A 26,104-nucleotide genomic window follows, 5' to 3' on the forward strand; every position below is an offset into this window, starting at 1 on the left:
CATTTTTGTATATATATATATATATATATATACTGTGTATTTTCCCCTAACCCCTTTTCCCCTAACCACCCCTCCTCTAATTGGAGTAGACTAATAGACAACAACCCTTAGGCTACAACAGTACTTCCAGCGTATACAAGACACAGTATATTTTACATTAGTTATCTTGTTTTTTTTTGTTTTTTTAGTCCCACGATGCTCTTTTTCACAATCTATACTGTAGTCTAGCTCTCATCTCTAGACATCATCCATTCCATTATGGAGTGATCATCAGCATCATCATTATCGCTAAACCCTATTTCTCACACCTCTCCAATCAATAAAGCCTTGAGTTTGCAGCTCAGACATTTTGCAGACATAGACATAGGCCTAAAAGGCTCTTTCCAAACAACCACCATCTCCTTCCAACAAAACAAAAAACTGAAGAATCTCTTTTAGGTCTGGGAGAAAATGACATATATTCCTGAATGCCCATATGAGTACTGGATGCAAGGCATCTCCAGATAGGTAGCTAACTCAGGGCCCCTACAACTGTTGTAGGCATCTGGTCTAGATAGGTAGCTAACTCAGGGCCCCTACAACTGTTGTAGGCATCTGGTCTAGATAGGTAGCTAACTCAGGGTCCCTACAACTGTTGTAGGCATCTGGTTCAGATAGGTAGCTAACTCAGGGCCCCTACAACTGTTGTAGGCATCTGGTCTAGATAGGTAGCTAACTCAGGGTCCCTACAACTGTTGTAGGCATCTGGCCCAGATAGGTAGCTAACTCAGGGCCCCTAAAACTATGCTAGGCAGCTAGTCCTGATATGTAGCTAACTAAGGGCCCCTACAACTGTGCAAGGCATCTGGTCCAGATATAGGTAGCTAACTCAGGGCCCCTACAACTATACTAGGCAGATAGTCCTGATAGGTAGCTAACTCAGGGCCCATACAACTGTTGTAGGCATCTGGTCCAGATATAGGTAGCTAACTCAGGGCCCCTACAACTATGCTAGGCAGCTAGTCCTGATATGTAGCTAACTAAGGGCCCCTACAATTATGCTAGGCAGCTAGTCCTGATATGTAGCTAACTAAGAGCCCCTACAACTGTGCTAGGCATCTGGTCCAGATATAGGTAGCTAACTCAGGGCCCCTACAACTGTGCTAGGCATCTGGTCCAGATATAGGTAGCTAACTCAGGGCCCCTACAATTATACTAGGCAGCTAGTCCTGATATGTAGCTAACTAAGGGCCCCTACAACTGTGCTAGGCATCTGGTCCAGATATAGGTAGCTAACTCAGGGCCCCTACAACTGTGCTAGGCATCTGGTCCAGATAGGTATCTAACCCTACGGGGGCAAACAGCCAGTACTTTGCCATCATCTGAAGTACAATAGCTTGTGGGATTTAGATAAAGAGACATGGAGATGATCTGTCACTGATCTGGTTGCAACAGATCCAGTTCCTGCGTGGCTCAGTTAAAGCATAGTGCTAGAAACACCAAGGTTGTGAGTTCGATTCCCACTTAAACATATGTACTCACTGTTCTGTAAATCGATTTGGATGCAAGCATCTGCTAAATGTAATATTTTATATATATTAATATAAAACATAGAAGGTGTCATAGACTCAGAACATAAACCTTGAGTTATTTGGTCAGATGTAGTCTGTCCACTAGAAATTACAACAGAGGTAGGTCAAATATTTACAGTACTCCTCAATGGAAACCAGAGGTAGGTAACATATTTACAGTACTCCTGCTTAGAGAACACAGAGGTAGATAACATATTTACAGTACTCCTGCTTAGAAAACACAGAGGTGGGTAACATATTTACAGTACTCCTGCTTAGAAAACACTGAGGTAGAGAACATATTTACAATACTCCTGCTTAGAAAACACAGATGTAGGTAACATATTTACAATACTCCTGCTTAGAAAACACAGATGTAGGTAACATATTTACAGTACTCCTGCTTAGAAAACACAGAGGTAGATAACATATTTACAGTACTCCTGCTTAGAAAACACAGAGGTGGGTAACATATTTACAGTACTCCTGCTTAGAAAACACTGAGGTAGAGAACATATTTACAATACTCCTGCTTAGAAAACACAGAGGTGGGTAACATATTTACAGTACTCCTGCTTAGAAAACACTGAGGTAGAGAACATATTTACAGTACTCCTGCTTAGAAAACACAGAGGTAGGTAACATATTTACAGTACTCCTGCTTAGAAAACACAAAGGTAGGTAACATATTTACAGTACTCCTGCTTAGAAAACACTGAGGTAGGTAACATATTTACAGTACTCCTGCTTAGAAAACATAGATGTAGGTAACATATTTGCAGTACTCCTGCTTAGAAAACACAGATGTAGGTAACATATTTACAGTACTCCTCATTGGAAACCAGAGGTAGGTAATATATTTACAGTACTCCTGCTTAGAAAACACAGAGGTAGGTAACATATTTACAGTACTCCTGCTAAGAAAACACTGAGGTAGGTAACATATTTACAGTACTCCTGCTTAGAAAACACAGAGGTAAGGTAACATATTTACAGTACTCCTCATTAGAAAACACAGATGTAGGTAACATATTTACAGTACTCCTCATTGGAAACCAGAGGTAGGTAACATATTTACAGTACTCCTGCTTAGAAAACACAGAGGTAGGTAACATATTTACAGTACTCCTGCTAAGAAAACACTGAGGTAGGTAACATATTTACAGTACTCCTGCTAAGAAAACACTGAGGTAGGTAACATATTTACAGTACTCCTGCTTAGAAAACACAGAGGTAGGTAACATATTTACAGTACTCCTGCTTAGAAAACACAGAGGTAGGTAACATATTTACAGTACTCCTGCTAAGAAAACACTGAGGTAGGTAACATATTTACAGTACTCCTGCTTAGAAAACACAGAGGTAAGGTAACATATTTACAGTACTCCTCATTAGAAAACACAGAGAGACAGCTAGACTGAATAACACCCAGGCTTCACAGTTGTCAAAATATCCCCTGAATCCGTAAGGGGGTCATATTTTGACGCCGTGCAGAAACACACCCTATAAATAGCTTGTGAACACAGCACTGGATAACCTGAGCTCCAGATATACACAGACAGAGAACGGAACAATCTGTCCATCACCCTATAGTTATTACCTCATTGGTTGTTTTAACATCAACTCCTCCCTCAGAGGAAAACATTAACATGATGAAGCAGAATCATCTTTGCTCTCTCTGATAGTAATAATGGTTTCTATGGGAAAGTGTGTTTTATGGTTTACCAGGCTTGTGGCTAAAACATTGATATACACCAATAATGTCAAATGTGGCACTAACTAAATGCAATTCACAGTTTTAGACACAAATGGGCTAATGTGGGCCACCCTGTCACACAGATCAGCCTGTAAATAAGCCTGCATTTATGTTGTTTATCTGGGGGTAGAAATCAAAGTCAAAGCTTTTAACTGACAATACATTTTTTTTTTGGGGGGGGGGGGTAAATTCTTATTTACAATGACGGTGTACCCCGGCCAAACCCGGATGTCACTGGCCCAATTGTGCACCGCCCTAATCATAGCCAGACGTTATACAGCCTGGATTCAAACCAGGGACTCTTGCACTGAGATGCAGGGCCTTAGATCGCTGCGCCACTCGGGAGCCTAATAATGTAAACATTAACATCATTTGGAAGTCTTTGTTGCATACAGTAATAACCTCACAATGTTGACATAAAAACTCAAGAGTTCCACTACAGTTAGATTCAGTAGAGTGGTTAAACAACAGTAAGTATCAGTAGAGTGGTTAAACAACAGTAAGTATCAGTAGAGTGGTTAAACAAGTTAGTATCAGTAGAGTGGTTAAACAACAGTGAATATCAGTAGAGTGGTTAAACAAGTTAGTATCAGTAGAGTGGTTAAACAACAGTGAGTATCAGTAGAGTGGTTAAACAACAGTGAGTATCAGTAGAGTGGTTAAACAACAGTGAGTATCAGTAGAGTGGTTAAACAACAGTGAGTATCAGTAGAGTGGTTAAACAACAGTGAGTATCAGTAGAGTGGTTAAACTGTGGGTATCAGTAGAGTGGGTAAACAGTGAGTATCAGTAGAGTGGTTAAACAACAGTGAGTATCAGTAGAGTGGTTAAACAACAGTGAGTATCAGTAGAGTGGTTAAACAACAGTTAGTATCAGTAGAGTGGTTAAACAGTGGGTATCAGTAGAGTGGTTAAACAGTGGGTATCAGTAGAGTGGTTAAACAACAGTTAGTATCAGTAGAGTGGTTAAACAGTGGGTATCAGTAGAGTGGTTAAACAGTGGGTATCAGTAGAGTGGGTAAACAGTGAGTATCAGTAGAGTGGTTAAACAGTGGGTATCAGTAGAGTGGTTAAACAGTGGGTATCAGTAGAGTGGTTAAACAGTGGGTATCAGTAGAGTGGTTAAACAGTGGGTATCAGTAGAGTGGTTAAACAACAGTTAGTATCAGTAGAGTGGTTAAACAACAGTGAGTATCAGTAGAGTGGTTAAACAACAGTTAGTATCAGTAGAGTGGTTAAACAGTGGGTATCAGTAGAGTGGTTAAACAGTGGGTATCAGTAGAGTGGGTAAACAGTGAGTATCAGTAGAGTGGTTAAACAACAGTGAGTATCAGTAGAGTGGTTAAACAGTGGGTATCAGTAGAGTGGGTAAACAGTGAGTATCAGTAGAGTGGTTAAACAGTGGGTATCAGTAGAGTGGTTAAACAGTGGGTATCAGTAGAGTGGTTAAACAACAGTTAGTATCAGTAGAGTGGTTAAACAGTGGGTATCAGTAGAGTGGTTAAACAGTGAGTATCAGTAGAGTGGTTAAACAGTGGGTATCAGTAGAGTGGGTAAACAGTGAGTATCAGTAGAGTGGTTAAACAACAGTGAGTATCAGTAGAGTGGTTAAACAACAGTTAGTATCAGTAGAGTGGTTAAACAACAGTTAGTATCAGTAGAGTGGTTAAACAGTGGGTATCAGTAGAGTGGTTAAACAGTGGGTATCAGTAGAGTGGTTAAACAACAGTGAGTATCAGTAGAGTGGTTAAACAACAGTGAGTATCAGTAGAGTGGTTAAACAACAGTGAGTATCAGTAGAGTGGTTAAACAGTGGGTATCAGTAGAGTGGTTAAACAGTGAGTATCAGTAGAGTGGTTAAACAACAGTGAGTATCAGTAGAGTGGTTAAACAACAGTGAGTATCAGTAGAGTGGTTAAACAGTGGGTATCAGTAGAGTGGTTAAACAACAGTTAGTATCAGTAGAGTGGTTAAACAGTGGGTATCAGTAGAGTGGTTAAACAGTGAGTATCAGTAGAGTGGTTAAACAGTGGGTATCAGTAGAGTGGGTAAACAGTGAGTATCAGTAGAGTGGTTAAACAACAGTGAGTATCAGTAGAGTGGTTAAACAACAGTTAGTATCAGTAGAGTGGTTAAACAACAGTTAGTATCAGTAGAGTGGTTAAACAGTGGGTATCAGTAGAGTGGTTAAACAGTGGGTATCAGTAGAGTGGTTAAACAACAGTGAGTATCAGTAGAGTGGTTAAACAACAGTGAGTATCAGTAGAGTGGTTAAACAACAGTGAGTATCAGTAGAGTGGTTAAACAGTGGGTATCAGTAGAGTGGTTAAACAGTGAGTATCAGTAGAGTGGTTAAACAACAGTGAGTATCAGTAGAGTGGTTAAACAACAGTGAGTATCAGTAGAGTGGTTAAACAACAGTTAGTATCAGTAGAGTGGGTAAACAGTGAGTATCAGTAGAGTGGTTAAACAACAGTGAGTATCAGTAGAGTGGGTAAACAGTGAGTATCAGTAGAGTGGTTAAACAACAGTGAGTATCAGTAGAGTGGTTAAACAAGTTAGTATCAGTAGAGTGGTTAAACAGTGAGTATCAGTAGAGTGGTTAAACAACAGTTAGTATCAGTAGAGTGGGTAAACAGTGAGTATCAGTAGAGTGGTTAAACAACAGTGAGTATCAGTAGAGTGGTTAAACAACAGTGAGTATCAGTAGAGTGGTTAAACAACAGTGAGTATCAGTAGAGTGGTTAAACAACAGTGAGTATCAGTAGAGTGGTTAAACAACAGTGAGTATCAGTAGAGTGGTTAAACAACAGTGAGTATCAGTAGAGTGGTTAAACAACAGTGAGTATCAGTAGAGGGGTTAAACAGCTACTGTGGTCGAGTAAAGTTTGCCAACAACACTCCCCTTGCCAACAAAATAAATAGACATGTAATGTACCACAGTGTGTCTATTGTTGATTAAAGCATGTTAAAGAGCATGAATTGCCTGTATGTACAGGTATGTCTCTTCCAATACAACATATAAACACGACCTGCATTGTGAGTCGTGTGTTTGAGTAAAGCAGTTAAAGTGCATGCAGTACAACATGGAATCTTACCGCATTGTGTGTCTGTGTCTGTCCAACCAGGATGAGGAGGTTGGAGGAGATGATTGACAGACAGAAGTTGATTAGGATGATGGACCGCTCAGACCGGATATATCTGGAATAACGGGAAGTACTGGATCAACAAATGAAAAATGACAATCAACATTCCTCCATTAATACCAGGCCATTACTACTATGCCATTACTACCAGGCCATTACTACTAGGCCATTACTACTATGCCATTACTACCAGGCCATTACTACCAGGCCATTACTACTATGCCATTACTACCAGGCAGCTACTACCAGGCCATTACTACCAGGCCACTACTACTAGGCCACTACTACTAGGCCATTACTACTAGGCCATTACTACTAGGCCATTACTACTAGGCCATTACTACTAGGTCACTACTACTAGGCCACTACTACTAGGCCATTACTACTAGACCACTACTACTAGGCCATTACTACTAGGCCATTCCTACCAGGCCACTACTACTAGGCAGCTACTACCAGGCCATTACTACCAGGCCATTACTACCAGGCCACTACTACTAGGCCATTACTACTAGGCCATTAATACTAGGCCACTACTACTAGGCCAATGCTACTAGGCCATTACTACCAGGCAACTACTACCAGGCCATTACTACCAGGCCACTACTAACCAGGCCATTACTACTAGGCCATTACTACTAGGGCACTACTACTAGGCCATTACTACTAGGCCATTACTACTAGGCCACAACTACCAGGCCATTACTACTAGGCGACTACTACTAGGCCACAACTACCAGGCCATTACTACTAGGCCACAACTACCAGGCCATTACTACTAGGCCATTACTACTAAGCCACTACTACTAGGCCACTACTACTAGGACATTACTACTAGGCCATTACTACTAAGCCTAAACAAAGGGATATTTGGCACCAATTTGGTGACCAAGTCATGTGATAGTGTAGGATACTCACACGGATATGAAATCCACAAAATACACAAAACAATGTTACGTATGTTTGTTATGTCTGTATATTAAGGATATTTTATGAATCATACAGGTTTACTATTAAAAGCTGGTTATTGCTGTATTATCATTCCCTGTTATGGCCATCCGTACGGCCAGTTAGCATATTGCATAGACATACAAATCAAATCAAATCAAATGATATTTGTCACATGTGCCGAATACAACAGGTGTAGACCTTACCGTGAAATGCTTACTTACAAGCCCTTAAATTCGAAAAATAAGAGTTAAGAAAAATATTTACTAAATAAAAAATAAAGGGGCAACAATAAAATAACAATAGCGAGGCTATATACTACATGACCAGAAGTATGTGGACAAACCACTTCTGTATGGACTTCGCTTTGTGCACGGGCCTTCCCCAAACTGTTGCCACAAAGTTGGAAGCATAGAATCATCCAGAATGTAATTTTATGCTGTAGTGTTAAGATTTCCCTTCACTGGGACTAAGGGACTGAGGCCGAACCATGAAAAACAGCCCCAGACCATTATTCCTCCTCCGCCAAACTTTACAGTTGGCACTATGCATTGTGGCAGGAAACATACTCCTAGCATCCGCCAAACCCAGATGTGTCCATCAGACTGCCAGATGGTGAAGCGTGATTCATCACTCAAGAGAAAGCATTTCCACTGCTCCAGATTTTTACGTGCCACGTGCTTCAGCACTCATCAGTCCCATTCTTTGAGATTGTGTGGCCTACCACTTTGCGACTGAGCTGTTGTTGCTCCTAGACATTTCCACTTCACAATAACAGCACTTACAGTTGACTGGGGCAGCTCTAGCACGAACTGACTTGGAAAAGTGGCATCCTATGCCGGTGCCACTTTTCAAGTCACTGAGTTCTTCAGTAAGGCCAATCTACTGCCAATGTGTGTCTATGGAGATTGCATGGCTGTGTGCTAGCCATCTAGTCTAGCACACAGCCATGCTTATACACTTGTCAGCAACGGGTGTGGCTGAACTAGCCGAATCCACTAATTTGAAGGGGGAGTCCACATTCTTTTGTATATATAGTGTACATCAATTCATATATTCATATGAATATATATTCATATATTCATATTCACCATGTCAACATGGTTTTACAGTGTATACATCACTGGTTGTATTGTACTCACCTCCATAGAATAGCATAGACCACTAGCAACAGGATCAAGGCGAGACAGGACAGACCACAACCAATGATCAAAGTCACAGAGGGGACCGCTGAGTACTCCATGGTCTGTAGGAGACAGAGACAGAAGGAAGTAGATATTACACCTGCTTTGTGTTGGTGCTACAGCTTCAGACACACTAATCAAAACACTTTTTATAGCTGCTTTGGGTTGGTGTTAAAATATCAGCCACAGGGCCTCCAGAGTTGCGCAGCGGTCTAAGGCACTGCACCGTATTGCATCGGGTTCGATCTCAGGATGTGTCACTGTGTCAGTGGCCGGGAAACCCATGAGGCGGCGCACAATTGGCCCAGCGTCGTCCGGGTTAGGGGAGGGTTTGGCCGGCCGGGATTTCCTTGTCCCATCACAATCTAGTGACTCCTTGTGGCAGGCCGGGCACCTGCAAGATGACAGCTGGACAGTGTTTTCTCCGACACATTGGTGCGGCTGGCTTCCGGGTTAAGCGAGCAGTGTGTCAAGAAGCAGTGCACCTTGGCAGGGTTATGTTTTTTCGGAGGATGCATGGCGCTCGACCTTTGCCTCTCATGAGTCCGTAGGGGAGATGCAGCGACGGGACAAGACTAACTACCAATTGGATATCATGATAAAGGGGTAAAAGTACTTAAAAAAATTACAAAATGATCAGCCACTGACTGGAAAATAGACCAATCAGTTGATGTTATTAAATCTTAAACCACGAATAGAACTGTAAAACAAACCAATCAAAACATCACAACAAGTCGGCCATTTTGAGATGTTCTGTATTGAATGGTTTCACCAACACCAATACAAACCGAATTGGGGAGAGGAGGGGAGCCAGTGTGTGTGTGTGCATGTGCGCGTGTGTGTGTGTGCTTTGCAGTCTTTCTTCATCCTGAGTTTGATAGCATTGGTGATTAATGTCATCTAAAAAATCTGTTGCTTTCTTAACTAACCATTCATCTCAAGATCGTGATTGCAGTGTCTACTCTACGTCTCGAAATAAAATAAAATCCCTAATAAAACGACCCATTCCCCATACATCTCTACTCTACAGTGTAATCATATTTCCCTGTATTAATCAGATATTCATGAATATTGAATCAAGAGAGGAAAAAGAGGGTCCCTATTAAGAAAAGAGACCATTTTCACTGATTGACATTGAGGCTGGTCTAAAAAAGACATCAGAGGCTATGTGACAGAATTACATAGAGACTCCACAGAATAGAGCATAGAATTACCACTGGTGTAAAGTACTGAAGTAAAACTACTTGAAGGTACTATTTAAGTCGTTTTTGGGGGTATCTGTACTTTACTATTTATTTATTTTTTGACAACTTTTACTTTTACTTCACTACATTCCTAAAGAAATAATGTACTTTTTATTCCATACATTTTCCCTGACACCCAAAGGTACTAGTTACATTTTGAATGCTTAGCAGGACAGGAGCATGGTCCAATCCACGTACTTATCAAGAGAACAGCCCTGGTCATCCCTACTGCCTCTGATCTGGCAGACTCACTAAACAGAGAACATCCCTGGTCATCCCTACTGCCTCTGATCTGGAAGACTCACTAAACACAAATGCTTTGTTTGTCAATTTTATCTGCATGTTGTACCCCTGGCTATCTGTAAATTTAAAAACCTAGAAAACTGTGCCATCTGGTTTCCTTAATATTAGCAATTTGAAATGATTTATACTTTTACTTTTACTTTTGATACTTAAGTATATTTAAAACCAAATACTTTTAGACTTTTCCTCAAGTAGTATTTGACTAGGTGTCTTTCACTTTTACTTGAGTAATTCTATATTAAGGTATCTTTTACTCAAGTATGGCAATTGGGTACTTTTCCCACCACTGAGAATTACACACACACTCCATAGAATAGTGCTTAGAATTACATACAGAAGTAATTTATAAGATTGCATTGAGTAGGATTCTCTCCTAATGTAATAAAGCTGACAATCTACCAAAATCTACTGTTACTGCCTCTTAATTAACACCTTTCCCAGGATTCCACTTGATATAAGTTGTGTCCCAAATGACACCCCATTCCCTATTTAGTGACCTACTTTTGACCAGGGCCCATAGGGCTGTGGTCAAAAGTTGTGCACTAAATAGGGAATAGGGTGCCATTTGGGATGCCGCCATAGTTTATCAGCCCCCCCAGCCCTCTCCCACAGACCACCAGTCATTGTGACATGGGCAGGGCAAGGCACTGATCAGAGTTATTAACCTGGTGCACTGCTGCTAGAGAGGAACACAATGCTATCATTCCCACAGATCACACTTTTCTCTACTCCAGTCACAACATTTGAGTAATGGTGGAACTGCTGAGCAACAGATATGATTTCACACGTGACAGTCAGTCGTGAGGGCCCGATCCCTCATCCTTTTTTATTTTCCTCTTATAACATAATGTTACAAATCACTGGCACTGTTAACTGTCACACAAATGAGTAACAAACAGAAATGTAAGACTAGCTATTATTTGAAATAAAAAATCTGAATATGACATTAGACCTAGATCTAATTAGACCTAGTTCATTATGTGACGCTAATCTTTTGTAAGATAACATGACACTTCTCATCTATACATGTAATATTTGAATATGAATTGATGAGCAGAGCCAATACACAACCTGTAGGCTATAGCCAGTCAACAACATGCACTGGCCTGTGTAACCACACACACAGACACACACACACACACACACACACACACCAAAGCCAGTCAAGCTCACCAATGCAGAGCATTTTCAAAATCATCTAGACAGCACATCCAGACTGAGATTCATCAAAAGAGACTCACCTTCACCTATAGGCTACACTAACTAAGATAAAGACCCCTGATTATGGCGAAACAAACACATCGATTGAAATTCCAACCAAAGCAAAGCAATGAATCCCATTCTAGCACCCTCCTCTGCATTAATCCATAAATGAATAGAACAAAAATCCCACTACTTACTATTTCTCTTGGTTGCTGTGCCAAAATGGCGAAGGTAGATACACGATCACATAAGCATTTTGTATGGGATGCATCGGTTAGTACGGTTTTACATCCTTTAGTCGACCAGGTTCCCCAAGAATCGTTCCTGCAAGAAGAAGAGGTGCGATCGTTTCATTAATTCCAGCGCTCTCTCACTTTCACAAGGATTGGACAAATCTGAACGAATGAAACCTTTAACAGTGTAACATTGAATCTATTTAAACTAATAACGGAAATCTCAATGCGAATAGGGAAGTGGTATCAACACGCAATTTCGCCAGGCTACAAAAAAGCATTTAGCTCGACCGGGAGAAGAAAAAAAAGGTTGAGAGAGGGAGAGAGAGGGAGAGAAAGGAGGGGACGAAGGGAGCTGTCCAAACGTGGGTGGTTCTGATTGATTAAATTCCTCTATAGGCTGTTAAACGCAACAATTGCTTTCAAAAACCTTAGGCTACATATCAATTTTTCTGCGTTTTTCTAGAGAAACTATCATCTTTACCGCTATGTCTTTAGGCGAGAGCCTATTGAACGCGTCTGGGTTATCTTCCGGAACGATTTTGTTGTTCTCTTTTCTTCCGTTCTCAATGCTTAGACTATTATTATTACTAGGCTACTGACGCTTTCTTTTTCGGTTGATCTGTTTTCCTCAACTATTTTAATTAGCGGGTTTTTTATGCTTCCTACGTGAACATTTCACCCTGGAAACCGTGGACAGCCGGAGATTGATACTCCGCTTCTCTATGCTGCTGCAACAGCGGCTGGGGGAGGTTGGCTCACAGGTTACAAAATAGGGATATATTTTCCTAGGATTGATATTTTCCTAGGATGATATCTGTTGCGCTCTTTCTCATTTGTTCAAGGCATGTAAAACATTTCCGAGCGCAAGCATTGGTATTGTTCAACGTAGGCAAAACCGTTCAGGAAAAAGGATTGCATAACCAATGGTACTCCACCCCACGGAAACGGCGCGGATGGTAGCTGCCCGTTTTGCCGTTCTCCCCCTCCTCATAGCAGGTAAAATGATAGAGAGGAGAGGAAAGGAAAGCACGTTTCGTCTATTTACTGCCAGTAGCCTAAATCTCCCTCTCACTTCGAACCTTCACAAAGAATGTCAGGACAAAAACTCGCACATAAGTCCTTAAGATAGTGTCCCATGTGAAATACATTTCTGTTTGGTATTATTTTCTGAAAAATAAAAAACACCTAGATGTGTGCAGTCTTTTTATAAACATCCTTTAATGTATAGGCTGAAAAGTAAATTATTCACCCAGCAACAACTATTTAATGAGAAAGGAACAGGGCAAGTAAATTAAATCACTCACTTCATCCCCTCACACACGCACACGCACACACGCACGCACACACACACGCGCGCGCACACACACACACACACACACACACACGCACGCACACACATACACACACGCACGCGCGCGCACACACACACACACACGCACACACACACACACACACACCAGGGCAGTGGACGCAGACCTTTGAGGGGGCAGGTGTTCAAAATGAAAAATATACTTTCTTAATTAATATTCATAACTCGAAATTCATAATTTACTAACTGTCTCTATAACATTGGCCTGTTTACAGCACATCTTCAGTTATTGTAAGCAAGTTAATGCCAGTGATTCCTAGTAGTAGGTTACTAACTAATCTCGTCCATCTGCCAGCTCTCTTGCTGTCAAACAAACAATTCGAGCCTGGAGACGACTAGCTACTAACTAGAGACAGATGAGTGAAATATGGAAAAGAGTGGCTATTAGCTGATCATAGCAAATTATGATGTAAATCTACTGGTTAGCTAGCTAGCTAGTAAGCTATGCTGTCAATTCTTTTTTTTCATGATTTAAGTTTGTTCTGCTGGCGACATCTCCATCTTACTAACAAACACTCGAATTGCCCCCTTTTCTGTCCATAACAGAGAGAGACAAAAGTAGCCTACCAGTATTCAAACTCACCGCCTGTAACCAGCACAGCGCACTACACGCACAAGTCAGAGATGAGTGCGAGCTTGAGGGCGGGGGACGGGTATTCACAATGAAGACATAAAGGATGCACTCAACAGGTTGTCAAGTCATCTCTATGGAGGATAGGCCTACTCATAACTGAGTAAAGAACCGTTAGTGTTTTAATTTAAACTGATTCAGTAATGTTTTAATGTGACCTGATTCAGTTAATGTTTTAATGTAAACTGATTCAGTTAGTGTTTTAATGTAAACTGATTCAGTTAATGTTTTAATGTAAACTGATTCAGTAATGTTTTAATGTGACCTGATTCAGTTAATGTTTTAATGTAAACTGATTCAGTTAGTGTTTTAATGTAAACTGATTCAGATAATGTTTTAATGTAAACTGATTCAGTTAATGTTTTAATGTAAACTGATTCAGTTAGTGTTTTAATTTAAACTGATTCAGTTAATGTTTTAATGTAAACTGATTCAGTTAATGTTTTAATGTAAACTGATTCAGTTAGTGTTTTAATTTAAACTGATTCAGTTAATGTTTTAATGTAAACTGATTCAGTTAGTGTTTTAATGTAAACTGATTCAGTTAGTGTTTTAATTTAAACTGATTCAGTTAATGTTTTAATGTAAACTGATTCAGTTAATGTTTTAATGTAAATTGATTCAGTTAATGTTTTAATGTAAACTGATTCAGTTAGTGTTTTAATTTAAACTGATTCAGTTAATGTTTTAATGTAAACTGATTCAGTTAATGTTTTAATGTAAACTGATTCAGTTAATGTTTTAATGTAAATTGATTCAGTTAGTGTTTTAATTTAAACTGATTCAGTTAGTGTTTTAATGTAAACTGATTCAGTTAGTGTAGGAGAGTGGGAGCAGATTCATCTGCATAATATGGCCAACAGTATGCAAATAGCTGTGCACTGACCCACACATTATTGTGATACCGTCAAACCATCATTATTTTACTAATATAATTCATTCAGATGTTATGGCTCTGCTGTCCCTTATAGATCAACCAGTCAGATGGGGAAAAATTACACAAGGTCATCATGAATGTAAGTCCTTGCTGACACCAAGGTTGTCCATAACTCTTTCTCAAATGACTCCTAACATGACCCAGGGTAACACTAGTCATGACTGTAAGGGGTAGAAGACGCCTCCCAAATGACTCCTAACATGACCCAGGGTAACACTAGTCATGACTGTAAGGGGTAGAAGACGCCTCCCAAATCACTCCTAACATGACCCAGGGTAACACTAGTCATGACTGTAAGGGGTAGAAGACGCCTCCCAAATGACTCCTAACATGACCCAGGGTAACACTAGTCATGACTGTAAGGGGTAGAAGACGTCTCCCAAATGACTCCTAACATGACCCAGGGTAACACTAGTCATGACTGTAAGGGGTAGAAGACGTCTCCCAAATGGCTCCTAACATGACCCAGGGTAACACTAGTCATGACTGTAAGGGGTAGAAGACGTCTCTCAAATGACTCCTAACATGACCCAGGGTAACACTAGTCATGACTGTAAGGGGTAGAAGACGTCTCCCAAATGACTCCTAACATGACCCAGGGTAACACTAGTCATGACTGTAAGGGGTAGAAGACGTCTCCCAAATGACTCCTAACATGACCCAGGGTAACACTAGTCATGACTGTAAGAGGTAGAAGACGTCTCCCAAATGGCATCCTATTCCCTATGTGCACTATATAGGTAATAGGGTGGCATTTAGGACGAAGTCGTGTACTCAGACACTGAAGGGGTGTAGAGAAATGTACTTTGGGTACCACTTTACTTTAATCTATAATGCTTTATAACTTGTTACAGGCCTGTTGTTATAAGCCTGTATGATGTCTTGCAAGGCTTATAACATGTAAAATAACATGCCATTTCCACGTTTTACATGTATGTATAGGGGATTGTATAGGAGGTATTCATGTACCCTGAATAATGGAATTGCATCATACAAGAGTACAACTCTCATTTGAATGTGAGTCAATTACAGCTGTGAATGAATCAAAGACGGCCCACATAAACATTTTTGAAAATGTCTGTGCCCCAGTTTGATCCCCCTTGAAATTCATACACTACTGAATGTTCTCATCTAATACTGTATGAGAACGTTATTCAAGCTGATATCTTTCTGCTCCACATCCTGGAAGTCCTACTAGTCTGTCAACAATCACTAACCAAGACACAGGACACAGTCACAAACCGTTGTAGTTCACTACTTTTCACCAGGGTGACCATAGGGCTGTGGTCAAAAGTAGTGCACTATATAGGGACCAGGGTGCCATTTGGGATACAGTCAAAGAGATATCAAATCCTTTTAATCGGGTATTTAGCAGTAACATTGCACAAGGTCTCCTCACTTAAGGTAGCTAACACAGGAGTACATTTGAGATGGCTGACACTGTCATCACGCTTTACAGCTTCCACTTATGGCCCAAATGAGAGAAATTGGCTAAGTGTGTCCAAAGTCATTTGTCCTGTACTTAACATCCAGGAGACACAACTCTGCTGGTGCTAATTATATTTGGCTAGTCCAATGATATTTTGACATGTAATTAGTCTTTCCGCTCACCTCAAAACATGAGTCTGAGGTGAGAGAGAAGAGGAGGAGGAGGAGGAGAGGAGGAGGAGGAGGAGGAGGAGAGAGGAGGAGGAGGAGGAGGAGGAGGAGAGAGGAGGAAGAGGAGAGAGGAGGAGGAGGAGAGAGGAGACGAAATGGAGGAAGAAGAGGAGGAGGAGGAGAGGAGGAGGAGAGAGGAGGAGGAGGAGGAGGAGAGAGGAGGAGGAGGAGGAGGAGAGAGGAGAGAGGAGGAAGAGGAGAGAGGAGGAGGAGGAGAGAGGAGGAAGAGGAGAGAGGAGGAGAGAGGAGGAGGAGGAGAGAGGAGGAAGAGAGAGGAGGAGAGAGGAGGAGGAGGAGAGAGGAGGAGGAGGAGAGAGGAGGAGGAGGAGGAGGAGGAGAGAGGAGGAGAGAGGAGGAGGAGGAGAGAGGAGGAGGAGGAGCGAGGAGGAGAGAGGAGGTGGAGGAGAGAGGAGGAAGAGGAGAGAGGAGGAGAGAGGAGGAGGAGAGAGGAGGAGGAGGAGAGAGGATGAGGAGAGAGGCGGAGAGGAGGAGGAGAGAGGAGGAGAGGAGGATGAGAGAGGAGGAGGAGAAGAGAGGAGGAGGAGAGAGGAGGAGGAGGAGGAGAGAGGAGGAGGAGGAGAGAGGAGGAGGAGAGAGGCGGAGAGGAGGAGGAGGAGAGAGGAGGAGGAGGAGGAGAGGAGGAGGAGAGAGGAGAGGAGGAGGAGGAGGAGGAGGAGGAGAGATGAGAGGAAATGGAGGAAGAAGAGGAGCAGCAGGAGGAGGAGGAAGAGGAGAGAGGAGGAGGAGGAGAGAGGAGGAAGAGGAGAGAGGAGGAGGAGGAGAGAGGAGGAGGAGGAGAGAGGAGGAAGAGAGAGGAGGAGAGAGGAGGAGGAGGAGGAGGAGAGAGGAGGAGAGAGGAGGAGGAGGAGAGAGGAGGAGGAGGAGCGAGGAGGAGAGAGGAGGTGGAGGAGAGAGGAGGAAGAGGAGAGAGGAGGAGAGAGGAGGAGGAGAGGAGGAGGAGGAGAGAGGAGGAGGAGGAGAGAGGATGAGGAGCGAGGCGGAGAGGAGGAGGAGAGAGGAGGAGAGGAGGATGAGAGAGGAGGAGGAGGAGAGAGGAGGAGGAGAGAGGCGGAGAGGAGGAGGAGAGAGGAGGAGGAGGAGGAGAGAGGAGGAGGAGGAGAGAGGAGGAGGAGAGAGGCGTAGAGGAGGAGGAGGAGAGAGGAGGAGGAGGAGGAGAGGAGGAGGAGAGAGGAGAGGAGGAGGAGGAGGAGGAGAGAGGATGAGGAGAGAGGCGGAGAGGAGGAGGAGAGAGGAGGAGGAGGAGAGAGGAGGAGGAGAGAGGCGGAGAGGAGGAGGAGAGAGGAGGAGGAGGATGAGAGAGGAGGAGGAGGAGAGAGGAGGAGGAGAGAGGCGGAGAGGAGGAGGAGAGAGGAGGAGGAGGAGGAGAGAGGAGGAGGAGGAGAGAGGAGGAGGAGAGAGGCGTAGAGGAGGAGGAGGAGAGAGGAGGAGGAGGAGGAGAGGAGGAGGAGAGAGGAGAGGAGGAGGAGGAGGAGGAGGAGAGAGGAGAGGAAATGGAGGAAGAAGAGGAGCAGCAGGAGGAGGAGTTATGTTAGGGGTATATCACTTAGATAGGGGATGAGCAGTCTGCTTCTGTTTTCAGAGCCCATAGTAACCCTATACAGATGGCATGGGTACGTACAGTACATACCATTTAGCAGATAGGCCTAGAGTAAGTGACTATAATGCTTTATATTTCAATATTCACTATAACGCGTGACTGGTGAACGCTGCTGGGTGTGAATGTGGTGCAGGGGAATTAAGGGGGAAATGTAAGACAAGTTGCTGAGGTGGAAACCATAAAGTAGAAACTTTAGAGGGAGGAAACTCCACACCATTCAAGGGTTCTACGTTCACGTCTGTTAACTCTGATCACTGTGGCTGAGGTGAGAGCCTCAGCGGGAAGCGAGGACCTTAAGTGGAACTCCCATCTGATTCTGGCTTTCTATTCAGCGGGTCTTTCTTAATTTAATGAGCAGGTCCAAAGCCCAGCACTATACCTCAGATAACCCTTCATGGGTGGTAGACTGTAACAAGTTACACTATACCTCAGATAACCCTTCATGGGTGGTAGACTGTAACAAGTTACACTATATCTCAGCTAACCCGTTAAGGGTGATAGACTGTAACAAGTTACACTATATCTCAGCTAACAATACTTTACCCCAGGATACCCATTAGCGGTTGGTAACTATAGAAACAATGTGGATTAATTCACGTCAGGGGAATTTAGCGAAACAAAGTTGGGATCCTGAGGGGCGCAGGGTCTAAGGCACTGCATTGCAGTGCTAGAGGCATCACTACAGACCCGGGTTCTATCCCGGGTCTGAAAAGTGTCAGCCTATTTGCAACCCACCTCCTTGTTTCCATGTTGGTGTGTTGCACTTACATTCAGTCCAGTATGAATCACATGATTATGAAGGCATCCATGTATGAAAGCGTGTGTTTTTGTTTTAAATGTATGTAGTTCTGTCCCTCTGATGTTCTGGTCTATTCATGTTCTGTATTCTGTCATGTTTCCTGTTTTGTGTGGACCCCAGGAAGAGTAGCTGCTTCTTTAGCACTAGCTAATAGGGATCCTAATAAAATACTAAATACATAATAATGAACATAGTGGACATACAGATGTAGGATCTTAATTTAAACCAGTTTGCTAGAGGTTGAAAATATTCCTGCAGCAACAAGAAATGTGAATTATTATGTGGATTATAATTAATGAATATTTTCGTAAGGGAAAATCAAGTCTGACATTTCAAAGTGGAAATGACAAACCTTTTTAAACCTCAAACAGGGTCTGTATTAATAATGTCCATGTAATCAATGTAAACCCACACAGAACAGGGTCTGTATTAATAATGTCCATGTAATCAATGTAAACCCACACAGAACAGGGTCTGTGTTAATAATGTCCATGTAATCAATGTAAACCCACACAGAACAGGGTCTGTATTAATAATGTCCATGTAATCAATGTAAACCCACACAGAACAGGGTCTGTATTAATAATGTCCATGTAATCAATGTAAACCCACACAGAACAGGGTCTGTATTAATAATGTCCATGTAATCAATGTAAACCCACACAGAACAGGGTCTGTATTAATAATGTCCATGTAATCAATGTAAACCCACACAGAACAGGGTCTGTATTAATAATGTCCATGTAATCAATGTAAACCCACACAGAACAGGGTCTGTGTTAATAATGTCCATGTAATCAATGTAAACCCACACAGAACAGGGTCTGTGTTAATAATGTCCATGTAATCAATGTAAACCCACACAGAACAGGGTCTGTATTAATAATGTCCATGTAATCAATGTAAACCCACACAGAACAGGGTCTGTATTAATAATGTCCATGTAATCAATGTAAACCCACACAGAACAGGGTCTGTATTAATAATGTCCATGTAATCAATGTAAACCCACACAGAACAGGGTCTGTATTAATAATGTCCATGTAATCAATGTAAACCCACACAGAACAGGGTCTGTATTAATAATGTCCATGTAATCAATGTAAACCCACACAGAACAGGGTCTGTGTTAATAATGTCCATGTAATCAATGTAAACCCACACAGAACAGGGTCTGTGTTAATAATGTCCATGTAATCAATGTAAACCCACACAGAACAGGGTCTGTGTTAATAATGTCCATGTAATCAATGTAAACCTACACAGAACAGGGTCTGTGTTAATAATGTCCATGTAATCAATGTAAACCCACACAGAACAGGGTCTGTATTAATAATGTCCATGTAATCAATGTAAACCCACACAGAACAGGGTCTGTATTAATAATGTCCATGTAATCAATGTAAAACTTTGATCAGTACGTGTGTCCCAAATGGCACCTTGTTCCCTATATAGTTGCACTACTATACCACCTACAGTACACACTGTTCCCTATATAGTGCGCTACTATACCACCTACAGTACACACTGTTCCCTATATAGTGCCCTAATATACCACCTACTGTATATCATGGTGGTAGCAGTAGCATGTGTTCCATTGTAAACGTGATGCATCACAGTTTTGTCTGGAAATACTATTTGATAATTTGTTGATCTGCTGGAACTGTTTGGGGGTTACGATTTTGTGGAGTTCATGAACCCATAACGTACACAGATGTACAATGCAATGTTTTTGCACACATGTGTCATTCGGGGAAGACAGCATGACCTGCAAACTGTTGATTGCACCCACAGTTGTATTGTGCAATGTTTGGAGTCGGGGTGAATCAACAGTGGCTGGTATTTATCATCTGAATGTCTCTCTTACTGAGGGTGTCCATGACTGTCGTCATAGTGAGATGATGCCTTAGTGGATATCCTGCTATCCTATCCTGTCTGAATGTCTCTCTTACTGAGGGTGTCCATGACTGTCGTCATAGTGAGGTGATGCCTTAGTGGATATCCTGCTATCCTATCCTGTCTGAATGTCTCTCTTACTGAGGGTGTCCATGACTGTCGTCATAGTGAGGTGATGCCTTAGGGGATATCCTGCTATCCTATCCTGTCCTGTCATTTCATATCCTGTCCTTTCCCATCCTATACTTTGCTGTCCTGTCCTATCCTTTCCCGTCCTATCCTTTCCTGTTCTACCCTTTCCTGTCCTATCCTTTCCTGTCCTACCCTTTCCTGTCCTATCCTTTCCTGTCCTACCCTTTCCTGTCCTATCCTTTCCCGTCCTTTCCTTTCCTGTCCTACCATTTCCTGTCCTATCCTTTCCTGTCCTACCCTTTCCTGACCTATCCTTTCCTGTCCTACCCTTTCTTGTCCTATCCTTTCCCGTCCTTTCCTTTCCTGTCCTACCATTTCCTGTCCTATCCTTTCCTGTCCTACCCTTTCCTGTCCTATCCTTTCCTGTCCTATCCTTTCCTGTCCTATCCTTTCCTGTCCTACCCTTTCCTGTCCTATCCTTTCCCGTCCTTTCCTTTCCTGTCCTACCATTTCCTGTCCTATCCTTTCCTGTCCTACCCTTTCCTGACCTATCATTTCCTGTCCTACCCTTTCCTGTCCTATCCTTTCCCGTCCTTTCCTTTCCTGTCCTACCATTTCCTGTCCTATCCTTTCCTGTCCTACCCTTTCCTGTCCAATCCTTTCCTGTCCTACCATTTCCTTTCCTATCCTTTCCTGTCCTATCCTTTCTTGTCCTACCCTTTCCTGTCCTATCCTTTCCTGTCCTACCATTTCCTGTCCTATCCTTTCCTGTCCTACCCTTTCCTGTCCTATCCTTTCCTGTCCTATCCTTTCCTGTCCTACCCTTTCCTGTCCTATCCTTTCCTTTCCTGTCCTGTCCTGTCCTATCCTTTCCTGTCCTACCCTTTCCTGTCCTGTCCTATCCTTTCCTGTCCTACCCTTTCCTGTCCTGTCCTACCCTTTCCTGTCCTACCCTTTCCTGTCCTATCCTTTCCTTTCCTGTCCTGTCCTGTCCTATCCTTTCCTGTCCTACCCTTTCCTGTCCTGTCCTATCCTTTCCTGTCCTACCCTTTCCTGTCCTGTCCTACCCTTTCCTGTCCTATCCTTCCCTGTCCTGTCCTATCCTTTCCTGTCCTACCCTTTCCTGGCCATATCCTTTCCTGTCATGTCCTATCCTTTCCTTTCCTACCCTTTCTTGTCCTATCCTACCCTTTCCTGTCCTATCTTTGTTATTTTAGGTATTTTATGAGGGTGCCCTTAAGATGTTGCAAAAGCAGCACCTTCTCTTCGTGGGGTCCACACAAAACATGAATCATGACATAACACGGAACATTCATAGACAAGAACAGCTCAAGGACAGAACTACATCAATTTTAAAAAGACACAAGTAGCCTATGCTAGACAACCATTTTCAAGCATTGCCATAGATTTTCAAGCACCATTCAGCCAAAATTGTAACTCGGCCACTCAGGAACATTCACTATCTTCTTGGTAAGCAACTCCAGTGTAGATTTATTATTATTATTATTATTATTATTATCAAAAAAAGTTAAATCAAATCTAAATGTCCCTTTTTGAATTCAGGCTGTAACACAACAACATTTGGAAAAAGTCAAGGGCTGTGAATACTTGACTTTTTAATAGTGTTTCATTTCATTGGCCTAAGCTATTTTTAGTTGGAATTCAAGACCAGAATGATCTCAGTTTGTCAGTGTCAGAATAGCCACTCATTTTGTTGTACTTGTGTGGTGTAAAAAACAAAACAAAGACCTGGGCCTATGATTTCTTAATTCAGCCCCGTCTATGCAGTGGAGCAGAGAACAAACAGGACATGGAATAGCATCTCCCCCTTAGCAGGAGAAACCCGAGTCTAGCTTCCTTACTTATGTTAGTCAGCGTTAGTCTCTGTTTGGTAAATATCTTAGCTACAAAGACTTTAACATGCTTTAGACAGCATTGGTTGCCATGGTTTCAGTCCTGTGTTATGGGAGTTGTGATTTACCAATGTTACAGATGTAATCTCTTCAAGAGGATAGTATTCAGGAGGAAAATATTCAGGGGGAAAGTATTCAGGGGAAAGTATTCAGGAGGAAAATATTCAGGAGGAAAATATTCAGGGGAAAGTATTCAGGGGGAAAGTATTCAGGGGGAAAGTATTCAGGAGGAAAATATTCAGGAGGAAAATATTCAGGGGAAAGTATTCAGGGGGAAAGTATTCAGGGGGATAGTATTCAGGGGGAAAGTATTCAGGAGGAAAATATTCAGGAGGAAAATATTCAGGGGAAAGTATTCAGGGGAAAGTATTCAGGGGGATAGTATTCAGGGGGAAAATATTCAGGAGGAAAGTATTCAGGAGGAAAATATTCAGGGGGAAAGTATTCAGGGGGAAAGTATTCAGGAGGAAAATATTCAGGAGGAAAATATTCAGGGGAAAGTATTCAGGGGAAAGTATTCAGGGGGATAGTATTCAGGAGGAAAATATTCAGGGGGAAAGTATTCAGGGGGAAAGTATTCAGGAGGAAAATATTCAGGGGAAAGTATTCAGGGGGAAAGTATTCAGGGGGATAGTATTCAGGAGGAAAATATTCAGGGGGAAAGTATTCAGGGGGAAAGTATTCAGGAGGAAAATATTCAGGGGAAAGTATTCAGGGGGAAAATATTCAGGGGAAAGTATTCAGGGGGAAAGTATTCAGGGGGAAAGTATTCGCAGGGAAAGTATTCAGGGGGAAAGTATTCAGGGGGAAAGTATTCAGGAGGAAAATATTCAGGGGAAAGTATTCAGGAGGAAAATATTCAGGGGAAAGTATTCAGGAGGAAAATATTCAGGGGAAAGTATTCAGGAGGAAAATATTCAGGGGAAAGTATTCAGGAGGAAAATATTCAGGGGGAAAGTATTCAGGGGGAAAATATTTAGGGGAAAGTATTCAGGGGGAAAATATTCAGGGGAAAGTATTCAGGAGGAAAATATTCAGGGGGAAAGTATTCAGGGGGAAAATATTCAGGGGAAAGTATTCGGGGGGAAAGTATTCAGGAGGAAAGTATTCAGGGGGAAAATATTCAAGGGGAAAGTATTCAGGAGGAAAATATTCAAGGGGAAAGTATTCAGGAGGAAAATATTCAGGGGGAAAATATTCAAGGGGAAAGTATTCAGGAGGAAAATATTCAGGGGAGAAAGTATTCAGGAGGAAAATATTCAGGAGGAAAGTATTCAGGGGGAAAATATTCAGGGGGAAAGTATTCAGGAGGAAAATATTCAAGGGGAAAGTATTCAGGAGGAAAATATTCAAGGGGAAAGTATTCAGGAGGAAAATATTCAGGGGGAAAATATTCAAGGGGAAAGTATTCAGGAGGAAAATATTTAGGAGGAAAGTATTCAGGAGGAAAATATTCAGGGGGAAAGTATTCAGGGGGAAAGTATTCAGGAGGAAAATATTCAGGAGGAAAATATTCAGGGGGAAAATATTCAGGGGGAAAATATTCAAGGGGAAAGTATTCAGGAGGAAAATATTCAGGGGGAAAATATTCAAGGGGAAAGTATTCAGGAGGAAAATATTCAGGGGAGAAAGTATTCGGGGGGAAAGTATTCAGGAGGAAAATATTCGGGGGGAAAGTATTCAGGGGGAAAACTTATTGTAAAGACAAACTACTTATTTTTTGTTAGACTTTTTCTGTTTCCCCCTTTGCTTAATCATCATTTTTTTCTGATTATCCATGCCTGTTGTATTGACAACCCTTTACACAAAATGACGATAAATCATAATTTAGGCATATGCATGATCACGCATACCAGATGCAGAGGTCAGGATTGGGGGGGTACAATACATACACTCATGTATTCTAATTGTTTTCCTGCACAGATGAATGTTGGTTTCCTTTGCTGAGTACACATGTTAACCAACAAATTAATTGATTTACACATAAACCCTCAGACAAACAGATTACTGATGACAAGAATAAACAAAACACAAACAAATATATTAGATTGTTATGAATTATGTATGAGTTCTATTTTGCTTGGACAAGCTTGTTGCCAAGAAACCAAATTCTGTTTGTTAATTCCAGTTCTAATAACATCCTCCTCCAGCTGACTTCCCCCTGGTTCACAGTCGCTGTCCCTTCAACTCTTTCAGTAGAAATACTACTGGACCTGAATCTATTTCTAAAAACTCTAATTATTCTCAAGAGACCAGAGACTTGTGTGGCCCCTGATTCAATAGAAATGGAATTTGGTTGAACGTGCTTTAGTTTTCTTATCTGCCACTGAGTGGAGAAGAGAACCCGTTTCTCTCGCTGTAACTGATATTGCAGCAGAAGCACAGTGCAATTTTCACATTTTAGGGTTATTCAAATTAAAAAGCAGCCATATTCAATTTACAAACTGGGGCTGCGGACAATAACTGCTGCCATTTTGTACTGGAATTCCTGTAGAAAGTTATATATTATCACACAGGGATCATACAGTATGTCCCCTATGATAGATACTGTATTCCCCAGTGGTGCAACGTTGAAATGACCTCATTACGACATGATTAAAACCAGAACTGGTTGAACAATTGTTAAAATAACATCTTTGTGGTCAATTTTCCCTACCGGGAAGTAGATATATTGGCCGGCAGGGTAAATGTAGGCAAACAACCCTCAAGTGTCTGTTTATATGTACTTACATAGGCCTGTAGTGACAAGCATAATCATCCAACATCATTTTTTACTTCTGTTTTCTCCTGCATTGTGTTTCTATCTGACTGTTTACACCTCTGGGTAGTTCCAACTAATGTCCCTGTCACCCACCCTCACTGTGAGCATTGTTTGGTAAAGGGAGAGGGTGGTGGGGGGCTACACCTGGGCTGAGCCGTCCTATAGGTGTACCCCAGGGAGAGGGTGGTGGGGGTATACACCTGGGCTGAGCTGTCCTATAGGTGTGCCCCAGGGAGAGGGTGGTGGGGGTATACACCTGGGCTGAGCTGTCCTATAGGTGTACCCCAGGGAGAGGGTGGTGGGGGTATACACCTGGGCTGAGCTGTCCTATAGGTGTGCCCCAGGGAGAGGGTGGTGGGGGGCTACACCTGGGCTGAGCTGTCCTATAGGTGTGCCCCAGGGAGAGGGTGATAGGGGTATACACCTGGGCTGAGCTGTCCTATAGGTGTGCCCCAGGGAGAGGGAGAGGGAGAGGTTAATAGGGGCTACACCTGGGCTGAGCTGTCCTATAGGTGTGCCCCAGGGAGAGGGAGAGGGTGATAGGGGCTACACCTGGGCTGAGCTGTCCTATAGGTGTGCCCCAGGGAGAGGGTGGTGGGGGTATACACCTGGGCTGAGCTGTCCTATACGTGTGCCCCAGGGAGAGGGTGGTGGGGGGCTACACCTGGGCTGAGCTGTCCTATAGGTGTGCCCCAGGGAGAGGGTGATAGGGGTATACACCTGGGCTGAGCTGTCCTATAGGTGTGCCCCAAGGAGAGGGTGGTGGGGGGCTACACCTGGGCTGAGCTGTCCTATAGGTGTGCCCCAGGGAGAGGGTGG

At 42.5% G+C, this 26,104-nt stretch overlaps 1 protein-coding gene across 7 annotated transcripts in view; it reads right to left on the reverse strand.

The window, feature by feature from the left end:
- Nucleotides 1-26,104, reverse strand: part of LOC110531925 (adhesion G protein-coupled receptor B3) — a 155,600-nt gene that overhangs the window by 81,208 nt on the left and 48,288 nt on the right. For 3 of the 7 annotated variants that reach the window (XM_036987698.1, XM_036987682.1, XM_036987696.1), the window contains exons 6-8: nucleotides 11,532-11,658; nucleotides 8,543-8,646; nucleotides 6,405-6,525 (exon numbers count right to left, since the gene is read on the reverse strand). In XM_036987698.1, coding sequence (XP_036843593.1) covers nucleotides 6,405-6,525; nucleotides 8,543-8,646; nucleotides 11,532-11,658 — 352 coding nt within the window. Of the gene's footprint in view, nucleotides 1-6,404; nucleotides 6,526-8,542; nucleotides 8,647-11,531; nucleotides 11,659-12,051; nucleotides 12,516-26,104 lie in introns of those variants that run through there. The other 4 variants (XM_036987706.1, XM_036987692.1, XM_036987715.1 and 1 more) reach the window with 3 other exon arrangements.

This window comes from Oncorhynchus mykiss, chromosome 1 (genome assembly GCF_013265735.2).
Source record: "Oncorhynchus mykiss isolate Arlee chromosome 1, USDA_OmykA_1.1, whole genome shotgun sequence".
Lineage (NCBI taxonomy): Eukaryota > Metazoa > Chordata > Actinopteri > Salmoniformes > Salmonidae > Oncorhynchus > Oncorhynchus mykiss.